The following is a 21712-nucleotide window of genomic DNA, read 5'->3' on the forward strand; positions in this document are numbered from 1 at the left end:
GCGATACCTTCCTTCGATGTACAGATGAAATCAGCGTTTCGATAGTGTCCTGACTGATGGATGACTATGCGCGTTCAATCGTCGTTTACAGTTAATCCTTTGACACATGAAGATCAAAAAACAACGGCTACTCACGTCTCACATATGCTGGATCGGTGTGAGATCTGGAGATTTCTATGGCCAAGAAAGCATCTAGGTACCTTGCGTTGCCTGCTGATAATTGCGGTTGCAATGAGCCGTATAATACAGAAAAAGCATCATTTTGAAACCGCTGGATGTAGGGAAGCAACCGATTACAGGCATAAGTGAGGCAGCACATTCATAATTGGTCGTAAGGGTGTAAAGATCTGCTTCAGTTTTGATGGAGATTTCCCACAGAACGATCCGCAGGTCTTCCACTCCTCTTTCTCTACCACCAAACCACACGAGAGGATTTTTGGTTCGCGGTATATTTTGAGGAGTGCCCTCATACCCCACAGACAACTTCTCAGTGATTTGAGCCCAAGTCCAGCAATGCAGCAGACAGGAGCACTAATCGATCAGGGCAGCATAAACCAGCTAAAGCATATCATTCAAGTATCGTCGTGCAGTTATTGTTCCTCTGATGTGAACTGGCTTTCCTCAAAGATGGCATTCCAAACAACAATGACGCGTCGTCGAGTAGTATAGCGTTAAAAGTCACGGAAAAACTAGGAATGTCGCCACGTCACTGCCAGACTCTTACTTGGCGACTGTCATTGGGCAAACAGAAGCGAGACTCGTCACTGTACCCTACCTTGTGTCATTTATCGTCCAGGTGATTCTGCCTCGATACAATTGCAATTTGCAGTTGTTGGCGTATGTGGCTTTGCTTCTGTGGGATTGTTCGAAAAGGTGGTATGACGCTTTCGACCTCTTCGACTGATGGAAAATCAATCATCTGAAAACTGCTCTTGTTGATACTGGAGCATTTAAAGCTCCCTGTATATCCTGCAGCATACTGACATTCGAAATCTGCTTAACAGCTACCGCATACGTTTTTTCATGAGTGCTGACGTCCGCCCAAATGTACCCTGGCATGTTTCCTGTTCCCTTCTTCAATCCATCTTCTCCAAATCCTTTGCACAATATACTCAGGTAGATCAGCTGCGATGCCGCAGTTTTATATGCGATGTGGTGGAAGGGCCAACTAGTTATTCATAGGCATAAAACGAAACTAAATTCGGTATCGTATGCCAAGTATTTCTTCAACTACACAGGCCTTTTGAAACGAAAAACGGATTTCCCATGGCGATTGAGAGTACCAACTGTTGTCTTAATCTGATGTTATCATTTGATATTTTATATCAGTGGTGGTCAAAGTGTGGCTTGCGAGCCTGATACGGCTCTCGCAGGCAATTTGTGTGGCTCGTGCATATAAAATACATGTATGAAATATGGTAAACTAAAACTATTCAGTGTCCAAAAAGAAGTAATTAATTAGTTTAGACTCTTTTTACAAAGTTATCAGGGATTTCTTTCTATTTAAAACCTCCTCCACTACTTCTATAATGATGTTATGAACTTGTGGCTTTTAGAAAATCTAGATGCGGCTCACGAACGTTCCTGAATTCAAACTTGCGGCTCTTTCTGAAATGAAGTTTGGCCAACCCTATTTTATATATTCAGTGCAATATATATTCAATGTTAATATATAATACATATTTATTAAATGTTAAACAATAATAACAAAGTGAAAATAAAAAGAAAGGTATATTGACTTAATATGTCTCCTTAATTAGTTCTTGATTTGATTTGGTTAGTTGAAGGAAACGTACGTAAGAGCGATCTGCCTAAGCAAGGAAGCCTATAGTTAGAAGTTAAGAGTTTCTAAATGGAACTATTTCATATTTACGTTACATGTGAATTAATTTTATTTATTAGACTATGGCAAAGCACACTAGGGATCTGCCTGAGGGAACGGATGTTTTCGTGGAGGAATCTTTAAGCGAAACTGTTTCGTATTCGTATTACAAATGAAGAAACCACGAGAACTCCTATATAGCCAATCGGCTCGCAAGATTTCAATTTAAGTCGAACTGCTAGTATCCAGGGATATTGTTCAGTTGGCCGCTGGCAAATAAATAAGTACAATTACCTAATAAATAATAGTTGACGAAGAAGTTACAATTTTATTTCGTAACTTCTCTTATTTATTACTGGTTTTTTTAATTTAAGTTTTATTTTAATAAGAATTGTTAATAAACCAAAATATTTATTTTACGGTATAATTATGGTTTCAAAATAATATTTATTTAAAAGTGCCGTCATTACTTATACTCTCCGGTATCAGGAATACTTTTTTCGCTTTTCGCTATCACTGGTATTGGAAGAAATCAGTGTTGTTTCAGCCTTTCATATCTGTTTTCACAGAATTAGCAGGAATGGTTTGTTTTAATTCTTCCACAGCAAAATTTAGAATTTTTATTTCTTTGATATTAGACAATTTTTTTTTGTCGCACTAATTTTCTACTGTGGCTCTTTTTGAGCAAAAGAAAATCTAGAAAACAAGAATCACGCGTTATCTGATCTCTTTACTCTCCAGTCATCACAGAAAATAAAGATGAGACGATTATTCGCTTAAACATTTTTTAAATCTCCTGATGCAGTTCTAATGAGTTTAAATACAATAGATCTTGATGAAATAAACTCTAAGCGTCACGCCATTCCAAGTTCAATTTGTGAACTTTAGGAAGCAGGCTGAAGGAAAATTGTCCTAGTTTCAGCTTAGGCTTTCTTATAGTGAAAACTGAACGCAAAGCTAGAAATAAACAGAAGCACCGAAATGGTGCTTCTGTTTATTGGTGCTTCTGTTGGTAACTTTAATATTAGAAAACAAGGTATACAGTTCTGTAAAACAAGAGAACTTCTATGAATAAATTAAATTCCTTAATTCTGCTTTGAAAGTTTATTGAGTTATTTATAATATAAACTTTTCCTTGATCTTTTTAATTAACGAAAACCATGCAATAAAAATATGCATTATAGAAAACAGTTTTCAGGAATGCAAATAAAGAAATTTTACTTAGTATATTGAGACCATGCCATGTCATGTATACTGAGACGTGCTATCTTGACCAAGAAAATTACTAAAGTACAGAAAATCAGTCATTTGGCTACACAGCATTGACAATAAATGCAATATCGAGAATGTAATGCTTTTCTGTTACCGCAAATAGCATTAATAAAGTTGTTTTTGTTGCTTTATGCTAAGGGTGCTTCGTAATGCGTTTTAAAGTTGAATGGTGTAAATGAACAACTTGACTAAGTTGGTGCCCTTTCTAGTAATTCACTTGAGGCAACTGCCTTACTCTTATTCTGGTTTTACTGTTGGCAAACAAGCATGCATTATTTTTTAATAAATCAAACATTATCGAGAGAAAAAAAATTTAAAATTATATTTAATGAGTAATTTTACTTATATAATTGAAATTAAGGGTTTCATCTTACAATCGAAAAAATATAGTTAGTCATATCCTGGCAAATGTAATAAAAGTATACTTTTAAACCTCGTATTGTGGACTGTATTTAAAATTCTTTATGAGTCTATATAAGATTGAAATGGATTATTGAATAATGTTAAAATACATAAGGGATGTTTCTCCGGATAGTACTGCCGTCTGGGAAGATTTTCTAAAGGAATGTTAGCCATATGTATGCTACACGTGAAATAAACCCTCATGCAGCCATCCATTTCAATCACTTAGAAAATTGAAATATATCTTTTTTTTTTGTATGTTTTTGTTGATCTGTTGTCTTGAATTTATTGAAATCATACAAAGAAAAAATATGAATTATAGAATTCAACTTGCATTCAGGCAAAAAAGTAAAAAAATGTTAATTCATGCTATAGAGACATTAGGTATTTTTTTGGAAGATGAAAAATGAGCAACGTCTTCGTCGGGAATCGAACCACAGACCTCTGGAATACGCGCCCATCGTGCAGACCACCACACTACGAAGGCATGCCAAGAAGGCTGGAGAAGTACCTTATGTACTCGCCCTTTTAAAAGGCGACAGGGGGTTTAGGGAATCCAATCGCCAAATCCTGGGTGTAGAGAGCCATCATCCACCACCCTTTTAGTTCGGGCGCCACTGTACATAAAGGCTCAAATCGGAATAGTTTCAATTATAAAAGCCTGCGCGTTGCCTTCTGAAAGTGAAGGATTAGTCATGGAAGTCAATGGTTGAACGAAGGATGGATTTTAGTCTATGGACATGTGAGTTATTTTCTGTAGCATAATTTTCTTGTTTTATTGATTTTATTTTGTTCATTTGAATGCATTTTTATGAGATAATTACGTTTCATAAAGCAAGCAAAGGTACCATGTTTTCATCTTTAATTTTTTTCCGTTATCAGCCAAACGGAAAGAAAATTTTGAAAAGATGCGTACTCAGTTTTCGTCCAAATATATTGGACTTGCTACTTCAAGTTTTGGAAACTGTTTCCTCAGACATGCCAAAGTTTTTTTTTTTTTTTTTTTTTTTTTTTTTTTAGTGAACAGAATTTTGGCGTATTACATTTTGCATCTTACTGGGCGAAATTTGGATAAGCTATGATTTTCAGTACTGTTTACAAAACAGTACTGAAAACGGACGACATGCTAACGACGGACATAAAAGAAATTCACAGCTTTTAAACCAGCTTGTATTCGATTTAAAGCAGGATTTCTTAAACTGTGGGTCGCGACTTGAAGCAGGGGGTCGTCAAGCATTTTAGCAGTTTTGATATTTGACTTTATTTTTTAAATAATTTTACATTTGCCAAATATTTTTACGCTGTGTATCTGAAAATAGATAAAAATAAGGCAATAGAGACAAAGAAAAAAACGAAAACCTTTCGACGCATTCTTTTTATAATATAAACGCTCATTTTCCTTGCTTTGCAGGTGACGCTATCATTTCGTCTGTTATTTATTTAAAATTTTTACATTATTCTATGTCTTAAAATTAGAAATTAAAGTTAATGAATACTATTGCAGTTTTGGGTCCACTAGACCACCGGTGGAGCCACTCAACAAATAGACAGAAATAGATTACTCTAAACTTATTAAGAACATAGCAATGATCATATAAAGAAAGTAGAAGAAGATTGTAAAACAAGTAAGACGAGAATACATGATGTGCATTCAAAATTCTCTAAAAATCAAAGAAACAAAAATAAACAGTCAGTAAATAATAAGGAGTCCGATGACAAATTAAAAATTATTGAAGGTGACTCAGAAAAACCCTGCAAGCTACTCCGCGTAAAAAATTAGAATTATCTAATTATCTACAACTGAGAAGCAGAATAAAGATTTTGTTGACATAGGTAATAATAAAACATAAAGTGCTATTAGAGCTGAGGAAAATTTTGGAAATTCAGAGAATAAATAACATAAAAAGTGTAATTAAGAATTAGTTGTTTAGTGCTGGAAATAAAAATTGTCGACTATATATTCTAGAGAGAGAGTTAAGTACAAAGCAAAACATAAACTCATTGTTACTAAGACGATAAAACATGCTCACGTAAGCAAACTATGAAAAACAGTAATTGTAGAAAAGGCCATAAAAACTGTATATCCCATTCTATAGTTGAATTTTTGTTAATAGATGCAGTCACTCAGAAAGCATATCAAGAACGTTTGCAGAAGGAAGGATAAACAGAAAATTATCAATCAAAACGTTGAAGCGAAATTATGCGGTAAGATCTAGTTTTCTTAGCTATCATAAAATGTGATTATTCTACCTAAGTATGATCCTTGCAAATTTTCGCACAGGCGTGAAGATGAACACAACCAGAGAAGATTGTAAAATACCCTTTTATTGAAAACAAAATATTTAGTAGATGGCACTGACTTGTGTGCTTACAAAATACCGACCACTTGCGGTGAGAACTTAAAAGATAATGTAGCCCTAAATTTAAAGGTAAATAGTAGCGCGAGACTTACATAATTTAATTTGAGCTAACAGGTTGACTCAGAAACATACACAGATAGGATAATAACTTGGCGGCAAGAATGCGTAGCCAAATTAAGGTTAACAGCTGGTAGAATCTAATAACGTACGGTCGCAATAGCAAAACTCCATTCTCTCTATTCTTTTCACTCCAATAGTTTAAATACTCTCGTTCACCCTAACTCATTTACATCCTGGCGAGGAAATGCAAATAAAAGAATTTAGGAAAAGCTCGCAATATAAAATAACTATTAGTAAAAATAAATAGAACCCTATAATGCAATGTGTCCGATAACACTCAATACATGTAATTTTAATGAGAAATTTTGTGCAGATTACGGAGTTAGCATTGTCAAAATACAGGATTTTTTATACAGATTATAGATCTAGCAGCCTAAAACATCAGCTTTCCTAAATCATCCAAGCTTGATGATTTAGGAAATCATATATCAAGATAAACATGACTAATTACAATGAATTTTAAAGTAACTAAGCAACCTAGATCTTGTCCTATGCTTAAATGTTACTATAACTGTTATAAGAATATTTTAGTAATGGTTTTATAACTGTTTAAATGTAAACGGGTGAGTATTTTATCAGGGATTAGTTTCACGATGGATAAATATTTAGTATTAATGCACAAATACGCAAAATTTTAAATAAATCTTTACATGCGAGCAACTAATCAAATTTAAATGTAAAAATATATATGTTTTCCATACAGCAAGCTTGCATATAAATTTTGGATGTGAATATATGTGACAACTATTGCATTATTTCTCGTTATTAAACATTAATGGAAGATGATATGTTGATTATTTCAGAAACTGTTTGAAATGTAGGTTGACTGTATAGGATCACTCCAAATTAAATTTAGGGGAAAAAGGAAATGTGGCAACATAATCCAGGGGTCTCTAGTAAGTATCTAACAGGGAATCGAAAGATGTAACGATAGGAGGGAAAGGGATAATCAGCCTCTGCGCGGATAAGAGAGGATGTAGTTTCGATTTGGTAGCGTAAAGAATGAAAATTAAGCACGCATGGCCTGGCAGTATTGATGGCAAAAGTAATTTCTCCCATCACACGTAAATTAAATATTTGGAGTAGCAATTTATATTAGGATATTCAATGCATTCTGAATTTTTCCCAGAAGTGCTTATTCTTGTGGAAGTCCATTACGTCCATTACCACTGAGTCTGGTAAGTCATTTTTTTCAGTTTCCTAATCAAGTCAGAGCAAAAGAAAGACCACGATAGAGTTTTATGATTTATAAAATAGTTTGATATTGCAGTAATTTCCAGGCTGGGGAGTGTTATCTTACCGAATGGCGTTTTTCTCTAGTATATGTTAGTTCAGAAGATTTTATTTCTTGAAATGTAAAGTATTTCACTAACCGAATGAAGCGCAAATTTTGTGTAATACTTAACTACTTAGTCGATGGAAATTAGGAATCAAAATAGAGCAAAAACAAAATTGTAAATAAACTGCTATTTCTCCCATTTATTTTATGAAAAACGAAATTCAGCATAATTTTCAAAAATGTTTATTTACACTTTAAGTATACATACATATAAAAACACATGGGAATGCCAAATATAGTGACAACAATGACAGAAAAGCAATTATTAAATTTCATACAAAGTATAAATAATGAAAAAGGGAACAGCAGTTCCAGTAGAGAAAGTTAAGCATTTATGGGTGGCAGTATTGCCAATGTCCCCCAAATATGAGAAATTATTCGGCATTGATGTTCTTCTTAAAAATGAAATAAAAAACAATAAATCAGGTAAAGAAATTATCAAAGCTCAGAAAAAAAAATTCTGAGTTATGCAAAGTAAATGTGTGTAACTAAAGCTAGCATACTTATACTAAACATTAAACAGCGAAAGTAAAAATTCACAAATTGAAAAAATTAAGTTTATGTACATGCTAAATGCAAGAAGAATGTAAATATAAAACTAATTAAAGAAATGCGTAATTTAAGCAGTTTATACACTAGTTAAGCAATTCAAATCAGCAAATATACAAATATTTATAAAAACAAATGCGTAAATATACAAATGCAAAATCAATAAATTTACAGGTAAATTCAAACAATATAAGAAGTAAACGAACGAACACACGACTTATAAACTTTTTTTACGATTCTGTATCCAGGTACAACATATGATAGGTTTAAACGACACTTTCTTTCCGAAGATTTGAAGGTTCGCAGATAAAGATTGCAAGGATTGTGTTGCATCATTGTCTGGTATCTTCTCCACATTCTAAACGCTCATAAAAACTATTTTCTAAATTGTCATTCCCATACACATAATTGTTGCTTAAATTGTTCCATAGTCAAACATTGTTGAAAAATGTATATATTTGGAGTTCTTTCTTAATGAATGTCTGGATTATTATGAGTGATTATTATGAATGTGATTCCGGGATGATTATTTTGAAGATGTACCGAATTTTCAGAGTAATTATTTTGTAAATTTACCAGATTTCTGGAGTGATTGTTTTATAAATATATTTTGTAAAAACCTTTCTACTGAGAAGCCAAAACGTGTTTAAGAGGTTCTTAACATGAACTATGAACTCATTATTGTAATTCATATTTTGTAAATAATTCTATAAAAGAATTACACAAATGTGATCCCTATAATATACAACTTGCGTAAAAAGCAATTACGCAACTTTATATTGTGCAAATACAAAAACAATTATTTGGTAACAAAGTGAATAAATTACATAATTAATTACATGAAGGTACTAGATAATACAACTTCACAATATAACGTATACAGAATAAATAGACGAAATTTTCTGAATGGTTATAGTAATTATGCTAATTATTATAACTTACAAAACTGCAAAATTATGTAAATAACTGTACCTTTTTTTAAAGCAAAAACATAAATCCTATTATATTATTAGATTTTTGTAAAGGTATGACTAAGTTTATATTTTGAGGAAAAAGAAGATTCATTAAGTAAAATTAATGTTGTACCACAGCACTGAAAGTTCTGCATAATTATTATATTAAACTAATATGGTTCTTGCTTTAAGATAAATATAAAATCTTTCAATAATACAACTAATAATGCTAACCGATTTCTATTCAGGCCAAATCTGTTTATGCCATACAAATGCTTTAGTTGCGTTAAATGAAGTGATTAATGCATGTAGGAAGAATTAAGGGCATTCTTTACTAGTGCTTTAGTAGTGCAAGAATTAACATAGCATAAAAGTTACGAATTTGAAGATCGTGATCTCTATTCAGACAAGGAATCAGTTTAATATCGAGTGTTTCTTGCTCCTAAATTCGTCTTTTCTTTCTTCTAAAATAAAATATATCCATGTAAAACACTCTAGACATTTTTCTGTTACGTTTGCTAATGAGCACACAAAATGTTAATTAAAATGATTTCGAAAGAAATTAACTATAATACTTTCATTATTGAGTTGTTTTTATGAGACTGAACTGAAATCGCATCGAATGATTTTTAAGTGTTTGCTTTTTGAAAGTGATTAAAATGACAGTAATAAAAAAGTTATTGCATTGTCGAAAAATGTATATATTCGGAGTTCTTTCTTAATGACTGTCTGGATTATTATGGGTGATTATTATGAATGTGATTCCGGGATGATTATTTTGCAAAAAAAACCGAATTTCCAGAGCGATTATTTCGTAAATTTACCAGATTTCTGGAGTGATTGTTTTGTAAATATATTTGTGTTGATATGACTTTTATCAGAAATAAACGAATCAGAATGAGGAAGTATTTATGCATTATAATTTATGAAAGATGCGTTTTCCAACTAAACGCAAGTAAAAACAAAAATTATTATTATATTTATAGACAAAGAGATTGAATGAAAGCAGTACTACAAACGACATTGCTGAAAAATACATTTTTGGGGACTTTTTACAAATATGTCGCATACCGATAATGTATGCTGTAATAAGGATATTTACAAAATAAAAAAGTAAACTAAGCGTATGCAAGAGAAACAAAACAAATATGCAAATATAAAAGTTATTACAAATAAGTAAATTAAAATTTGGTTTGCAGCTCTAAGCTCATTTTTTTTATTCACCGGATTTCTCATAGCAACAGACATTTATGCCTTTTGTTGGACATGAGCCTGCCTGTTGCTGATTTGGAAGCTAGCTGCTTAAACCCGAGCCACCAGGTAGATAAACGATTAGTAATGAAACAAAGAAATTAAGTAAAGCAAACAGGTATATACGCTAAAGTAATAATACAAGTAAAAGAGTAAATATAACGTACTAATTACAAGAAGAGAGCAAGTTTACAAGCAAATTAAATAATAACTATAAAAATCAACCGTATAATTAAACTCTAAAAAACTTAATAATAATAATAATAACAATAACAATATATATAAAGCAACTAAATATATATGCACGCATGAATATTTTTTCATGCATAATTTTACTCTAAGCACACATTTATTTATTACAACAATATTCTCTTTCTTACATTTAAGGCAAAAAAATGGTATATTTGATTTGTTTTTAATTTCGGAATTTTATTTTATATGATATGATTGAAGGGAAAATTTATTTTTATTTATGAACATATATTCATAAATATATATATATTCACTAGGATTTGTGACAGCAACAAACATTCATGTCCTTCTTTAGTTATGAAAAAGGTTTGGTAAAAGATTTAATTAGCTGTTAAAAACCGAATTACTATGTGAATGAAATATAAATATTTAGTAATGAAATACAGAAATCAAGTACAGCAATAGGTGTGTAAAGGAAAGTAAAACAAACAAGGATAATATGCTAAGTAAAACAAACACACAAATTTATAAAAAAATCAGATAATAACTATGAACTATAATAGATAAATAAAGAAGCTAAACAATATATACATGCATATAATACATATCTTCACCGGTACTGGAATCGCAGTAAACATACATGTTTTTTTCAGATATGAACCTGGCCGTTGCTAAACGGGCAGTTAGGCAACTAACCCAGTAAACAAAAGATAGTAATAAAATATAAAATTTAAGCAAAGTAATATATACACTAAAGTGAAGAAAAGTAAAAAAGAAACCTAGCAAATAATAAATATATACCTAAATACCTAAATAATACCTAACTATATTGCATTAATATACAATGAGTAAAACAAATGAATGTATTAAGTAGGTAAACGTAGAAGTTTAAAGTTCGTAATTAATTATATATATAAGAAAAACACTTAGTAAGTGGAGAGGTTTATTAAGGTAATGTGAAGTTTCGCATATGCATGTATAGTTTGAAAAGTAATATTTAGTTATTGTAAGAATTGTTGGCTTTAATACTAGAGAATGTATGAAATGTAGGGGAAATCTTACGCTGGTGTCGGGAAACACTTATTATATAGTAGCATGACGTTTTCGGTCATATCTGGCTAGGTTTTTATGAAGCTTAATGATTCAAATAACCTGAAATATACTATGTAACTTCAAAAACAATTATCAAGGTATCACAGTTCCTATGAAACATGTTTGTGACATGGAAAACACTGTGGTATTATTTGCGCGTCTATTATGCTTTCGTGTTTTATAATGCATAAATAATGTAAATTTATGATTACATTTTGTATATATTGCTTAAAGCAATCAAATGTATCAAATTAATGCAAGCCTTGAAACTGTGTCCAAACATGCTAAAACGACTAATTTTGACGAAAGATGACGTTTTTGTTTCGTTAAATTTTTAACGGAGAGTATAATCTTTTTAATAAAAGAAACAAACATATTTTTGAAAGTAAGTTGACTGCAAGAAAAGTTTTATTTTGAAAAAAGGTTTCTAGAAACTGATTCCTCCTGGTACTTTATATATATATAATTACGTCGTACTAAAAGTACATACTGTTATTTCGTCTGTTACAAGAATTGCACTTTTTCATCGCTGTGGTACTAAAAGAATACTTCTCAAATTATGGTTCGCTGAATTATTTTTAAAATTCTATATAAAATGCCCTTTAAATTAAAGTACAAACACTAAATGGAAGTAATCAGTTTATTTTTGCCTTAACTTTGAAAAAAGGATTTTTTAATGTACCTTTCCAAAGTTAAAAAAAATTCTTAAATTTGTGTACTTTTTGTATCATCCGTGTAAATTCATAGTGATTTATTTCAAATGATGATAGTTTGGCTTCAATGTTTGTGAAAACTAATTCTAAAAATGTAAAAATGAGAGTTATGAAACTGATGGCATTGCAGAAATCTTCAGCTAATGGCCAAAAAACTGGTTTGAGCTTTTGTCGTATACGGTATAACACTGAAGTATAATACATAATTTGTTCTGTTAAATCCGTATAATACTAGACTCAGACAAGAATATCACATAGCATTTCTTAATTTTGGATAATAAAGACTTCAAAATTTTGCCTCTGCGAAAGTATTTGTGCTTGTGGTGCTAACTTAATTCATTTCAAAAGTAATAGATCCATCGAAACGGTTCAAATTCAGAAATTAAACTAATTGCGCAAAGAATGATTTGTGAGCATTAACTTAATAGAATGTTTTGAAGACACCAGACATGGATAAAATGGTGGCTAGGCGTTTTTGCATTGTGTACTGAGGTACTTGAATAACACAGTTATCTAGTAAAACTGATAACTAGCAGTAACTGGAGCTGATAACTAGCAATAACAAGAGAAACTAGCAAAACAAACTTTTATCTTTCGAAACGATCTTATTCGTTAGAACTTATTATTAATACCCCGCAGTATGCAATGAGATATAACTTAAGCATGCCAATGATTTGCCACGAAAGATTAATGTTAAAAAATTACATGCACATCACACGTAAAACTTTGCAATATAAATACAATAACAGACATACATCACCCATACAACATTGCCATATAAGTAATAATGAACGGACTTTCGAGAGTGAAATATTATATAATCTAATCCTTGCAATCAAAAGGTACTTACATCCAGAAAATGCGTTATTTTTATAACATACCGGTTAAGAGAATTGTATTGCCAGTGTTGATATCACAACCTTCACTAACAAATCCTTTAAAAGTATTTTAAGTGTACAAATTAACCTAAATAAGCTTTCGATACTTTTTTTAGGATTTCAATGATCTCTGTAAATTTTAAACGATTAAGTAAGCACTTTGATGTGCTTCATTTCGTTGAAATTATTTGTGTTGTAAGAGCAACTAAAGAATAAAACTGAGGTTTTATATACTTTACATATATCACTGGAAATTAGAGAAGATGAGAAATTGAAATGTACCTGTCCGTTTCTGAATAAAGAGCATTTGTTTCGATAATTACATTTATTACAATAATAAGCATTAACAAAATTTTACTCATGAAAGTCCTAAGTAGTGAGTTACATTGAGTGAATTCAAAACACTCTTCAGAACACGCAGATGCATACAGAATACGTCATCAGATCGTGTGAATTATGTGCGTGTAATGCGGCATTGTTAGAGCTTAGCAAGATACAATTGCTAATTTGCTATGAATCAAGAACATTAAATAGAAGGTCAATATGCGTGTATTTACTACTACATAAACATTGGTACATGTTTTACATCCATATAATTCAATATATATTTCTTAATCGATCCTTGAAATTAAACTGGTGCAGTTTTCTGACATCCTGCTTTCAACAGATTGCAGATCATTTGATTTTGGTAATCGTCGTCGAATTGTGTATTTGCACACTACGGATTTATTTGCGATATGAGTTGAACTGATATTAAAACTTATGAAATAAATTTTATACCTTCTAACCGTGAAAATTTACTTCACGTGTAAAGAAAGAAGATTAGGAGAGAATTTGGACTTTCATACTCTAGGAGTATCTACTGCTTGAAATTAAATGTGATCGCAGTGTAGAGACATTAGGTTAATTGGAAAAGCCGGAGAGATGAAAAATGAGCAACCGCCTTCTCTGGGAATCGAACCACGGACCTCTGGAATACAGGCCCAACGTATGATACCACTACGGCACGCTAGAAAGGCGGGAGAAATACCTTATATACTCCTTATATACCTTATATACGTTGGGTTTTATCCTAACGGTCGTATTTTATTATTTTATTTTTAGCTTCGTTATATGTGTTTTTGTTACTCGGGGCCCGTTAATAATTTTTGGTTTCCCGGTTTAATTTTAATGTTAATTCTAAATTTAATGTTAATTTTAATGTTGATGTTTTGAGTCTTGTATGTAGTGTTATATGGTGTTTTGTTTTTCTATGCTGCCTCTTTTCTTTTTGGGACATGGCCGGGCTGCTGGATGCCGTCGTTTGTGGTTTGGCTTGGCGCACCCCACTATTTCATAGAATCTCATCGATTAGGGGATGGGGCTGCGCCCTTGATCCACCGTATATACTCCGGTTGTTCGGTAACGTTCCTCATACGCCGTTGTGTGTTCTCTGGCGGCAATACCAAGTTTAATATTTGTACACAAACCAAGAACCTTATATACTCCCCCTTTTAAAGGGTGATTGGGGTTTTTAGGGGAACCAATCGCCAAATCCTAGGTGAGGAGAATCATCATACAACACCCTTCTAGTTCGGGCGCCACTGTAAAGTTTTTTTAGCTTTGAACAGAGATGTTGGAACTAGGTTTTATTGACAAATCATTATTTTTGTGACATCAAAGCTTAACTTCATATTCTTAAGAAATTTCAACAGAATATTTTCTGAAGAAGAGACTGTTTACCATAAAATATGATGCTAAAACGTAGCTTGAAGCCTCGCACTTTTAAAAATGAATTTGTTTAAAACTGACAGCTCAGAGTAATTTTCAGCAAGACATGCTACACGCATACAAGAGAAGGGTTCATAGGAAATACATAGGAAATACAGTCGGTAGTCAGAGATATAATTTTTTATGCTTTATACTAGAAAAAAGAATAGTTTTTTTATTCAGATTTGAATTATGAGCTTCGAAATTAATACGAAACATTTGAAACATATTAACTGTTATTAAATATCATCCAATTTTTGTGTTTATAACCTTTCATCCAATGGAGTGTATCAAATGATATGTTATTGAAAGTTGTGATTTAAAAATAGCATGTTGCTACTGAATCACAGTAGATGGATCAGCAGCAACATGTGATTTTCAACTGCCCGTGTAATAACATAAAGGACTTGATTGAAAAATATGGTAGAAATACCTAAGTAAACATCACAAACAAATAATACGATATCATAGTTTTAAATGCCGTTATCATGTAAAGTTCAGACTGAACTCGAAAGATAGAATATTACAAAAGCATAACTATACATATCTGACTCGTTGTATATAAAAACGTTTCAGATAGACATACACAAAAAGAAATTCACAGTATTAGCTTGAGCAATAATAAAGTTCAAATTAGTTGAACTGTAGCATTATCACAGTCCCAAATTGTTTGACATTACTTTGATGATGTTAATAATCAATGTTGTAAGACCAGCCTACTTCTGCTTATTAATAAAGAACTTCAGCAAAATAAAGACATAAGATAATCATTTCGTTAACTAAAGAACGTGTTTGATTTTAACTTAATATAATCCACGCCACATTATCCCTGTAGATTATCTAGCGATCAATGATGTATTTTGTTCTTAAACATGGCACGATATATTTTGAAAATAGTAGTATTGAATGCAAGCAACTCTTATTTCAGAATAAATTTGAAAGTAAAGAATCACAATAATTCCCCGATTAAGCAGAAAAATAACACCATTTCTTCACTAAAGTAATATTTTTCATTTCTTTAAAAAACAAAATTTTTATTCGTGTGCAAAAAAGAGAAAATAGTCTCAAGAAAATTTTATACTCACTGCTCTGTCATGTGGTGAAAAATGTAACCAAAATATTACTTCAGTCACATATAACGTATAAAAAGAAATTGCATACGCAATTTTCTCTTCTATTTCTTAGAAGAAAAGAATGTTAAGATACTTAAAATCTGAGAGATGTACCATACAAATCGGTTTCCCTTTAAATTATAAAAATTATTTTCTTCTCAAAAGAAAAGGAATTCTTGACATATGTTTTTCTTATACTCCGAAAATTATCCAAAAAGCCTTAAGACGTCGATTATCAAAAGCATAATTATTTAATAGAAAGATAAATTAATAATAATAAGTGTGGGAAGGAAAGCAAAATAGCACCATTTTAAAATTAAAACAGCCTTCTCAAACTCAAGATAGGCTACATAAAATTACAATGCTAAATATTTAAAGTTTACCTGATGACTCGCAAGCTAAATACAGAAAAGTATTATCAGAAGCTCACAAAACAATAATGTTTGTTATTGAAATCATACAGACAATTATTACAAGGTTTTAAAAAATTCTCTGAGTTAAAAGCTGTATTTCCGGTAAGTTTCATTCCTTTGAAAAAATATTTCGATCATAAAATTTGCTTATTCTGCCGTTTTTAGCTGGTGACCTTTTCAATCCAGTCCACGTATTCTGAAATTTTTGTGTACACACCAGGAAGCTTTGGCCTGGCGCAACCGACTCCCCAAGATACTAGTCCAACTAAGGTCGACCTGCCATTTTTCACTGCTGTCAAAGGACCGCCGGAATCCCCCTAAGAAGAAACAAAACACTTAACCAACCAAAAAATTGTGTTATACATTTATTAACTATTAACTATATGAAAGGAAGAAAGAAAAAGTCACAGAAATGATAAATGAAATATCGTATGTGATTGCCCTTTTAACAATTATATATAAATATAATTCTTGAACTTTTATTCGAATTCAGTTAATATTCAAGCAAAAATAAGCTCTTTTTCAGAAAATTATATCTTGTATTTGATACAACCCAGATCTTATTCACACGACTGAGCTATATTCTGAACCACACTATACCAACAGCATTTTAAAGCAAGAAACTGTGCATACTTTTTGACATGTTTCGTAAACAGTTTTTATAATTAATGTGAAATTATTAATAATTCAGTAATAATAGCCCATTAATTATCCTATAGAATTTTTTTACTTATAACTTTGTAGAGACATTAAGATTTTTTTGGAAGCAGGCAAGATGAAGAACAGTAACCGCCTTCGCCGGGAATCGAACCACGGACCTCTGGAATACCGGACCAGCGGTGGTGTGATGTACTTAATTATGGCAAAGAACACTAGGGCTATCTGCCTAAGGGAAGGGATGCCTTCGTGGAGGACTTTCTAAGGGGAACTGACTCGTATACACGTTACACATGGGGAAAACTACGAAAACGCCCATGCAGCCAGCCCGTTCGCGGGATTCGAGCCTCGGATCGAACTGCTCGGCCGCTAGTGGGCCCACCAACCCAGCGTGCAGAACCACTACATCACGAAGGCAGGCTAGGAAAGCGGGAGATATACCTTATATGATCCCTTTTCTATAGGGCGACTGGGGTTTTTAGGGAACCCAATCGCTAAATCCCGGGTGAGGAGAATCATGATCCATCACCCTTTTAGTTCGGGCGCCACTGTAGAGACATTAGGATTTTTTTGGAAGCAGGCAAGAAGAAAAATAGCAACCGTCTTCGCCGGGAATTGAACCACGGACCTCTGGAATACCGGCCCAGTGTGCAGAACCACTACACCACGAAGGCAGGCTAGGAAAACGGGAGATATACCTTATAACTTATTTCATATAAAGTTATAATAAAGTATGTTATACATGTTGGAATTAGCATTAATCAATTTACTATTTAAAAATTAAAGAAACAAAAATTTTATTCACTTAAAATTCTTCATTAAATTAATTCGTAAGTACAAAATTTTCATTTTTAGTCTAATTCTTACTACGGATAAATTTTGCCTTAAGTATAGGAAAACTTCTCTCATCCGAATTTTAACATTCATTGAGAAATTGCACAGATTTGATATGCATTCTCATTTCTTTTATTATTAATGAATACTGATAAATGGTACCATAAAAAGTGGGAATCAAGGATCAAACTCAGGTACTGTATACGAAGAGGCGCTGTAAAAACTATATTATCTGTAGCCATTCATCACTTCTAGTCGCTGTACAGATTCTGGCCTCGGTTATTTTTCCTTTAGCGAACCAGGAAATCTGTCACAAATTAATCAACTAAAGCTATCCGAACCCATTAATCAGCTCTGGATAATATTTGCTTAACCACAAAACTCGCGTAATTTATAATTTTAGGATATAATAAGAGCATTCAAAAAACTGTACCCCTTCTATAAAAAGGGCTCAGATACTTCTTGATGTAGCTTGAATCCCTGTATCTGTCCTAATTAGCGAAACCTCCATGTATGCTACAACTGCAGACGCATTAAATTATAACACTCTTCCGATTTTGTGTCTCCTTATGCAGAGGTCACAATCTCGAGGCCCGTGGGCCGTATGTGGACCCCGAAGCAATTTTATGCAGCCCACCAATGCATTTTAAATGTACTACATTTTAATTACGCATTGTTAATACGGTGCTTATAGTTTTAGGGACACAAAGCTATGAATTGAGTTTATGTGTGCGACTGCTATTGAAGGGGAAAAGGCAGAAGGTTGGGGCTTCGTATTTGTCACGCTTGTACGTCAAGCCATGTACTACAGAAATGCGAGAGAATTTCCCACGTTGATTAAGTCAGTAAATCTGACTTGTCAGCCAAAAGCTGGCTTGTGTTATTATTATCGTTGTTTATGTTTTAATATATACTCAGTAAGAGAAATATAAAATTTATTTAATTTATATTTTTGTTTTGTTAAAAATGCTTTTATATTTCGTTAAAAAATGTATTCTGGCCCTGCCACAGCTTTCAGATCAAGCATTCAGCTAGCATGCAGTTTAAGTTTGAGAAAAATGGCATAAAGTATTCAGTCAGATTGCACATATGGAAACTGACTTCTTTTTGTACGCCAGTTTTAGCTGTAATTTTGGAAATTTGTTTTTCTAAATGTACCACGATTGCTAAATGCACATTTATTAAAATGCCATGAGTTATTTTCTAGGTTGCAATCTACTTCAACAAAGATATTATAAAGCTAAAAAAAATCTTGCTTTTCCTAAAACAATACACATAACGCATTTTTTCTTTCAGAATTAAACACTGAAATTAATTTTTCTCATCCCTAAAAATACTTCTGACTTTTATTTCATTTTATGAATTTCATTTGTATACTTATACAGGAACTAAAACTGAACGAGCAATTTTGCTTCTGCTATTACCACACTGAAAATAAACAAAGAAATTATTTTTGACTTAAAAAAATAAATAATCTACTTCCATTAACTGAAATTAAACTAAGGCATTATTTGTTGTGCTTTATATTTGTTGTATACATTTATCTAAATTATACATGTAGTACAAATTCATCTAAATGCATGTGATAACTCTTTTTAAATATGTTTATATTCTTCTGGATTAGCTTTTGATATTATTTAAATAAACGAAATAACCAAGAAAAATGTTTATGTTGTGACTAATCTTCCTTGACATAATCAGAAGTCCATAAATTTTATTTTGACAGGAAGACTGGCTCTGTAATTGACAAGAGCCTCGAGCACTATATAAGTAAGAGTATGATTTTGCTCAGTTTTGCCCCAAATTTTGACAGAGAGACCCCCTAAGGACTGGTCCGAGTCTCCCACCCCACTTTCCCTGCCACCAAATGTAATAAGAGGGCTTTCTGCTCGCCATATATTTAGAGTGTCCCCCTGCCGCAAAGACACTATACATTTACAACAGGCATGCCTTCTTCGGGTTTCGAGCTCGGACCCTTCGGTACGGTAACCAGTATCCTCTTGGAGGGCACAAAGTAAATAAATCAACGGCGGGAATAATTTTACTTGGCCTAGAATGAAGTACAAGCTATCCAGATGTTCGAGTATAGAATACCTGAAGTTCGAATAATTGTTTTGCAATGCATGTGTAAAAATCTTAATGTAAATGTAATAAATAAAATTGATTTACCTGACAGGAGTCTTTGCCGCCTTCCTTGTAACCGGCACACACCATTGTTGAAAATATGGTTTCTTTCCTTCCTATGCTTTTATACCATTCTTGGCACTCATTATGATCAATGACTTCGAGCTCTACTTTTTGAAGAATTCCTGGTGAGTCTCGAACACCTAAGAAATCAGTACATTATTAAAATGCTGTATTTCTGGAACCATGCAAAATGAAAAAGTTAAATAAACACCGATAAACTTTTAAACGATAATAAACATTGAAATTCTAATAAGAATTGATAAATGAAAATTTATTGGGTGTAATACTGAATAGAAAGCTTGGGAGCAAACTATTCCGCAGTCTGTGAGAGGAACTCCAGTTGACGCTCGTCCTGATGCATCCTTGCATCAAGGCCGATTTAAGGGCCCCATAACACCAGAAATTGAGAGCTTCGTACATTTGTTGCAAGTCTGCATGATGCTGATCACTGATCACACTGCGACTTTGTGAGAGAAATGATGGTTTAGTTTATTTGATTATGACAAAGCACTCGAGGGTTATTTTGCTCAAGGGGAGGGATGCCTTCGTGGAGGAAATTGGCTCGTATACACGTTGAACATGAGGAAAACCACAAAAGCGCCCATGCAGTCACCCCCTTAGCCGAACTACCAGTATTCAGTGACTTCATCGCTCGTCCGCTGGCGAGCCCGTGAGATAAATCTTTCTATATGAAGAACATCATATCTATATCTATAATTGATCTATATTCGACAAGGTTAAGTTAAATATTTATTCATAATATGTACAGTTAATTAGTTAATTAATCAACATATGAAAAATTCTACAAATCAAAGGATATGGATTAATGCGCCATTCCCGTCTAGCATCTAACATCTAACTAACTTCTACTTCAGGTGAGGGCGCTGCTATCTCCGTATGACATCATATTTTTCTACAACTATTAATTCTTTATAAAATCTTTTGATAGAATATGTAAAATATTTTTAAATGTTTTTGAATAACATTTTTAAGCTTCTTAATTAACAAAAAATGAAATAAAATAATTATATTTGGATTTAATTAAAATTTACTAATAATTTACATTTGAATTTTAGAATTAAATAATTTAAATTTATTAATAAATTAATTGGTAAGTTTAAATTTATTAGTAAATTTGTAAAAAGAAATGAAATAAATTAATTACTTTCTTTTGGATATTGAGTACGGTTTTTAGTTTGCCATATTTTATTTATGTTAGTCTCCCGAACCACATTTTGAAAATTTGGAATAAATGGAATTGCACAACTTAAATATCAAAAACACATAGATAGCATAAATTAATATATCATAAAATGTATATACTAACATTCATTGTGTTCAATTATAAATATATATAATTGCGTAAGCAAGCGATCTAAAAGAGCATTGTGAGAATTTAGGCACGGAACTTACAATATCTGTATCATTGAAACTGTACATATAGGGAAAGAATATTCTAAAATTTCAATCAAAATTAAGAAATGCTAATTCGTAGCTTTTTGAACATTTTTTATGTTATGGTGCCTAGTTTTCACTTGGATACTTTAATGATAATTCAAATTCTTAACACGAAATCAATCAGTTCTCAAAATTCCCATTAAACTGGTATAACTTCGCCGTAAATGCATTGCAAAGAACACGAATTGAACTTGGAAAGAAGTGATGATCGCTTAGAGCTTATTTCACCGAGCACTGAAATCCATTGTAACTGCATCATGCGATTAAATATGTTTTTCGGAAGCTAAAATATATTTCATTATCAGTTTCTTGATTCTCCGATTGTTCCTCCGATTTCGATGTATCTATATTTAATTTCT

The 21712-nt window shown here is 32.2% G+C and overlaps 1 protein-coding gene across 3 annotated transcripts in view; it reads right to left on the reverse strand.

Annotated features, from left to right (window-relative positions):
* Nucleotides 1-7482: 7482 nt before the first annotated feature.
* LOC118193259 (trypsin-1-like) overlaps nucleotides 7483-21712 on the reverse strand; it is a 120200-nt gene continuing 105970 nt past the window's right edge. For all 3 annotated transcript variants that reach the window (XM_035364311.2, XM_035364312.2, XM_035364310.2), the window contains exons 7-8: nucleotides 19878-20035; nucleotides 7483-16534 (exon numbers count right to left, since the gene is read on the reverse strand). In XM_035364311.2, coding sequence (XP_035220202.1) covers nucleotides 16379-16534; nucleotides 19878-20035 — 314 coding nt within the window. In that variant the 3' untranslated portion in view covers nucleotides 7483-16378. The remainder of the gene's footprint in view (nucleotides 16535-19877; nucleotides 20036-21712) is intronic.

Source organism: Stegodyphus dumicola, chromosome X2, assembly GCF_044657685.1.
Source record: "Stegodyphus dumicola isolate Sdum_Otavi_A_Nest chromosome X2, ASM4465768v1".
In the NCBI taxonomy this organism is placed as follows: Eukaryota; Metazoa; Arthropoda; class Arachnida; order Araneae; family Eresidae; genus Stegodyphus; species Stegodyphus dumicola.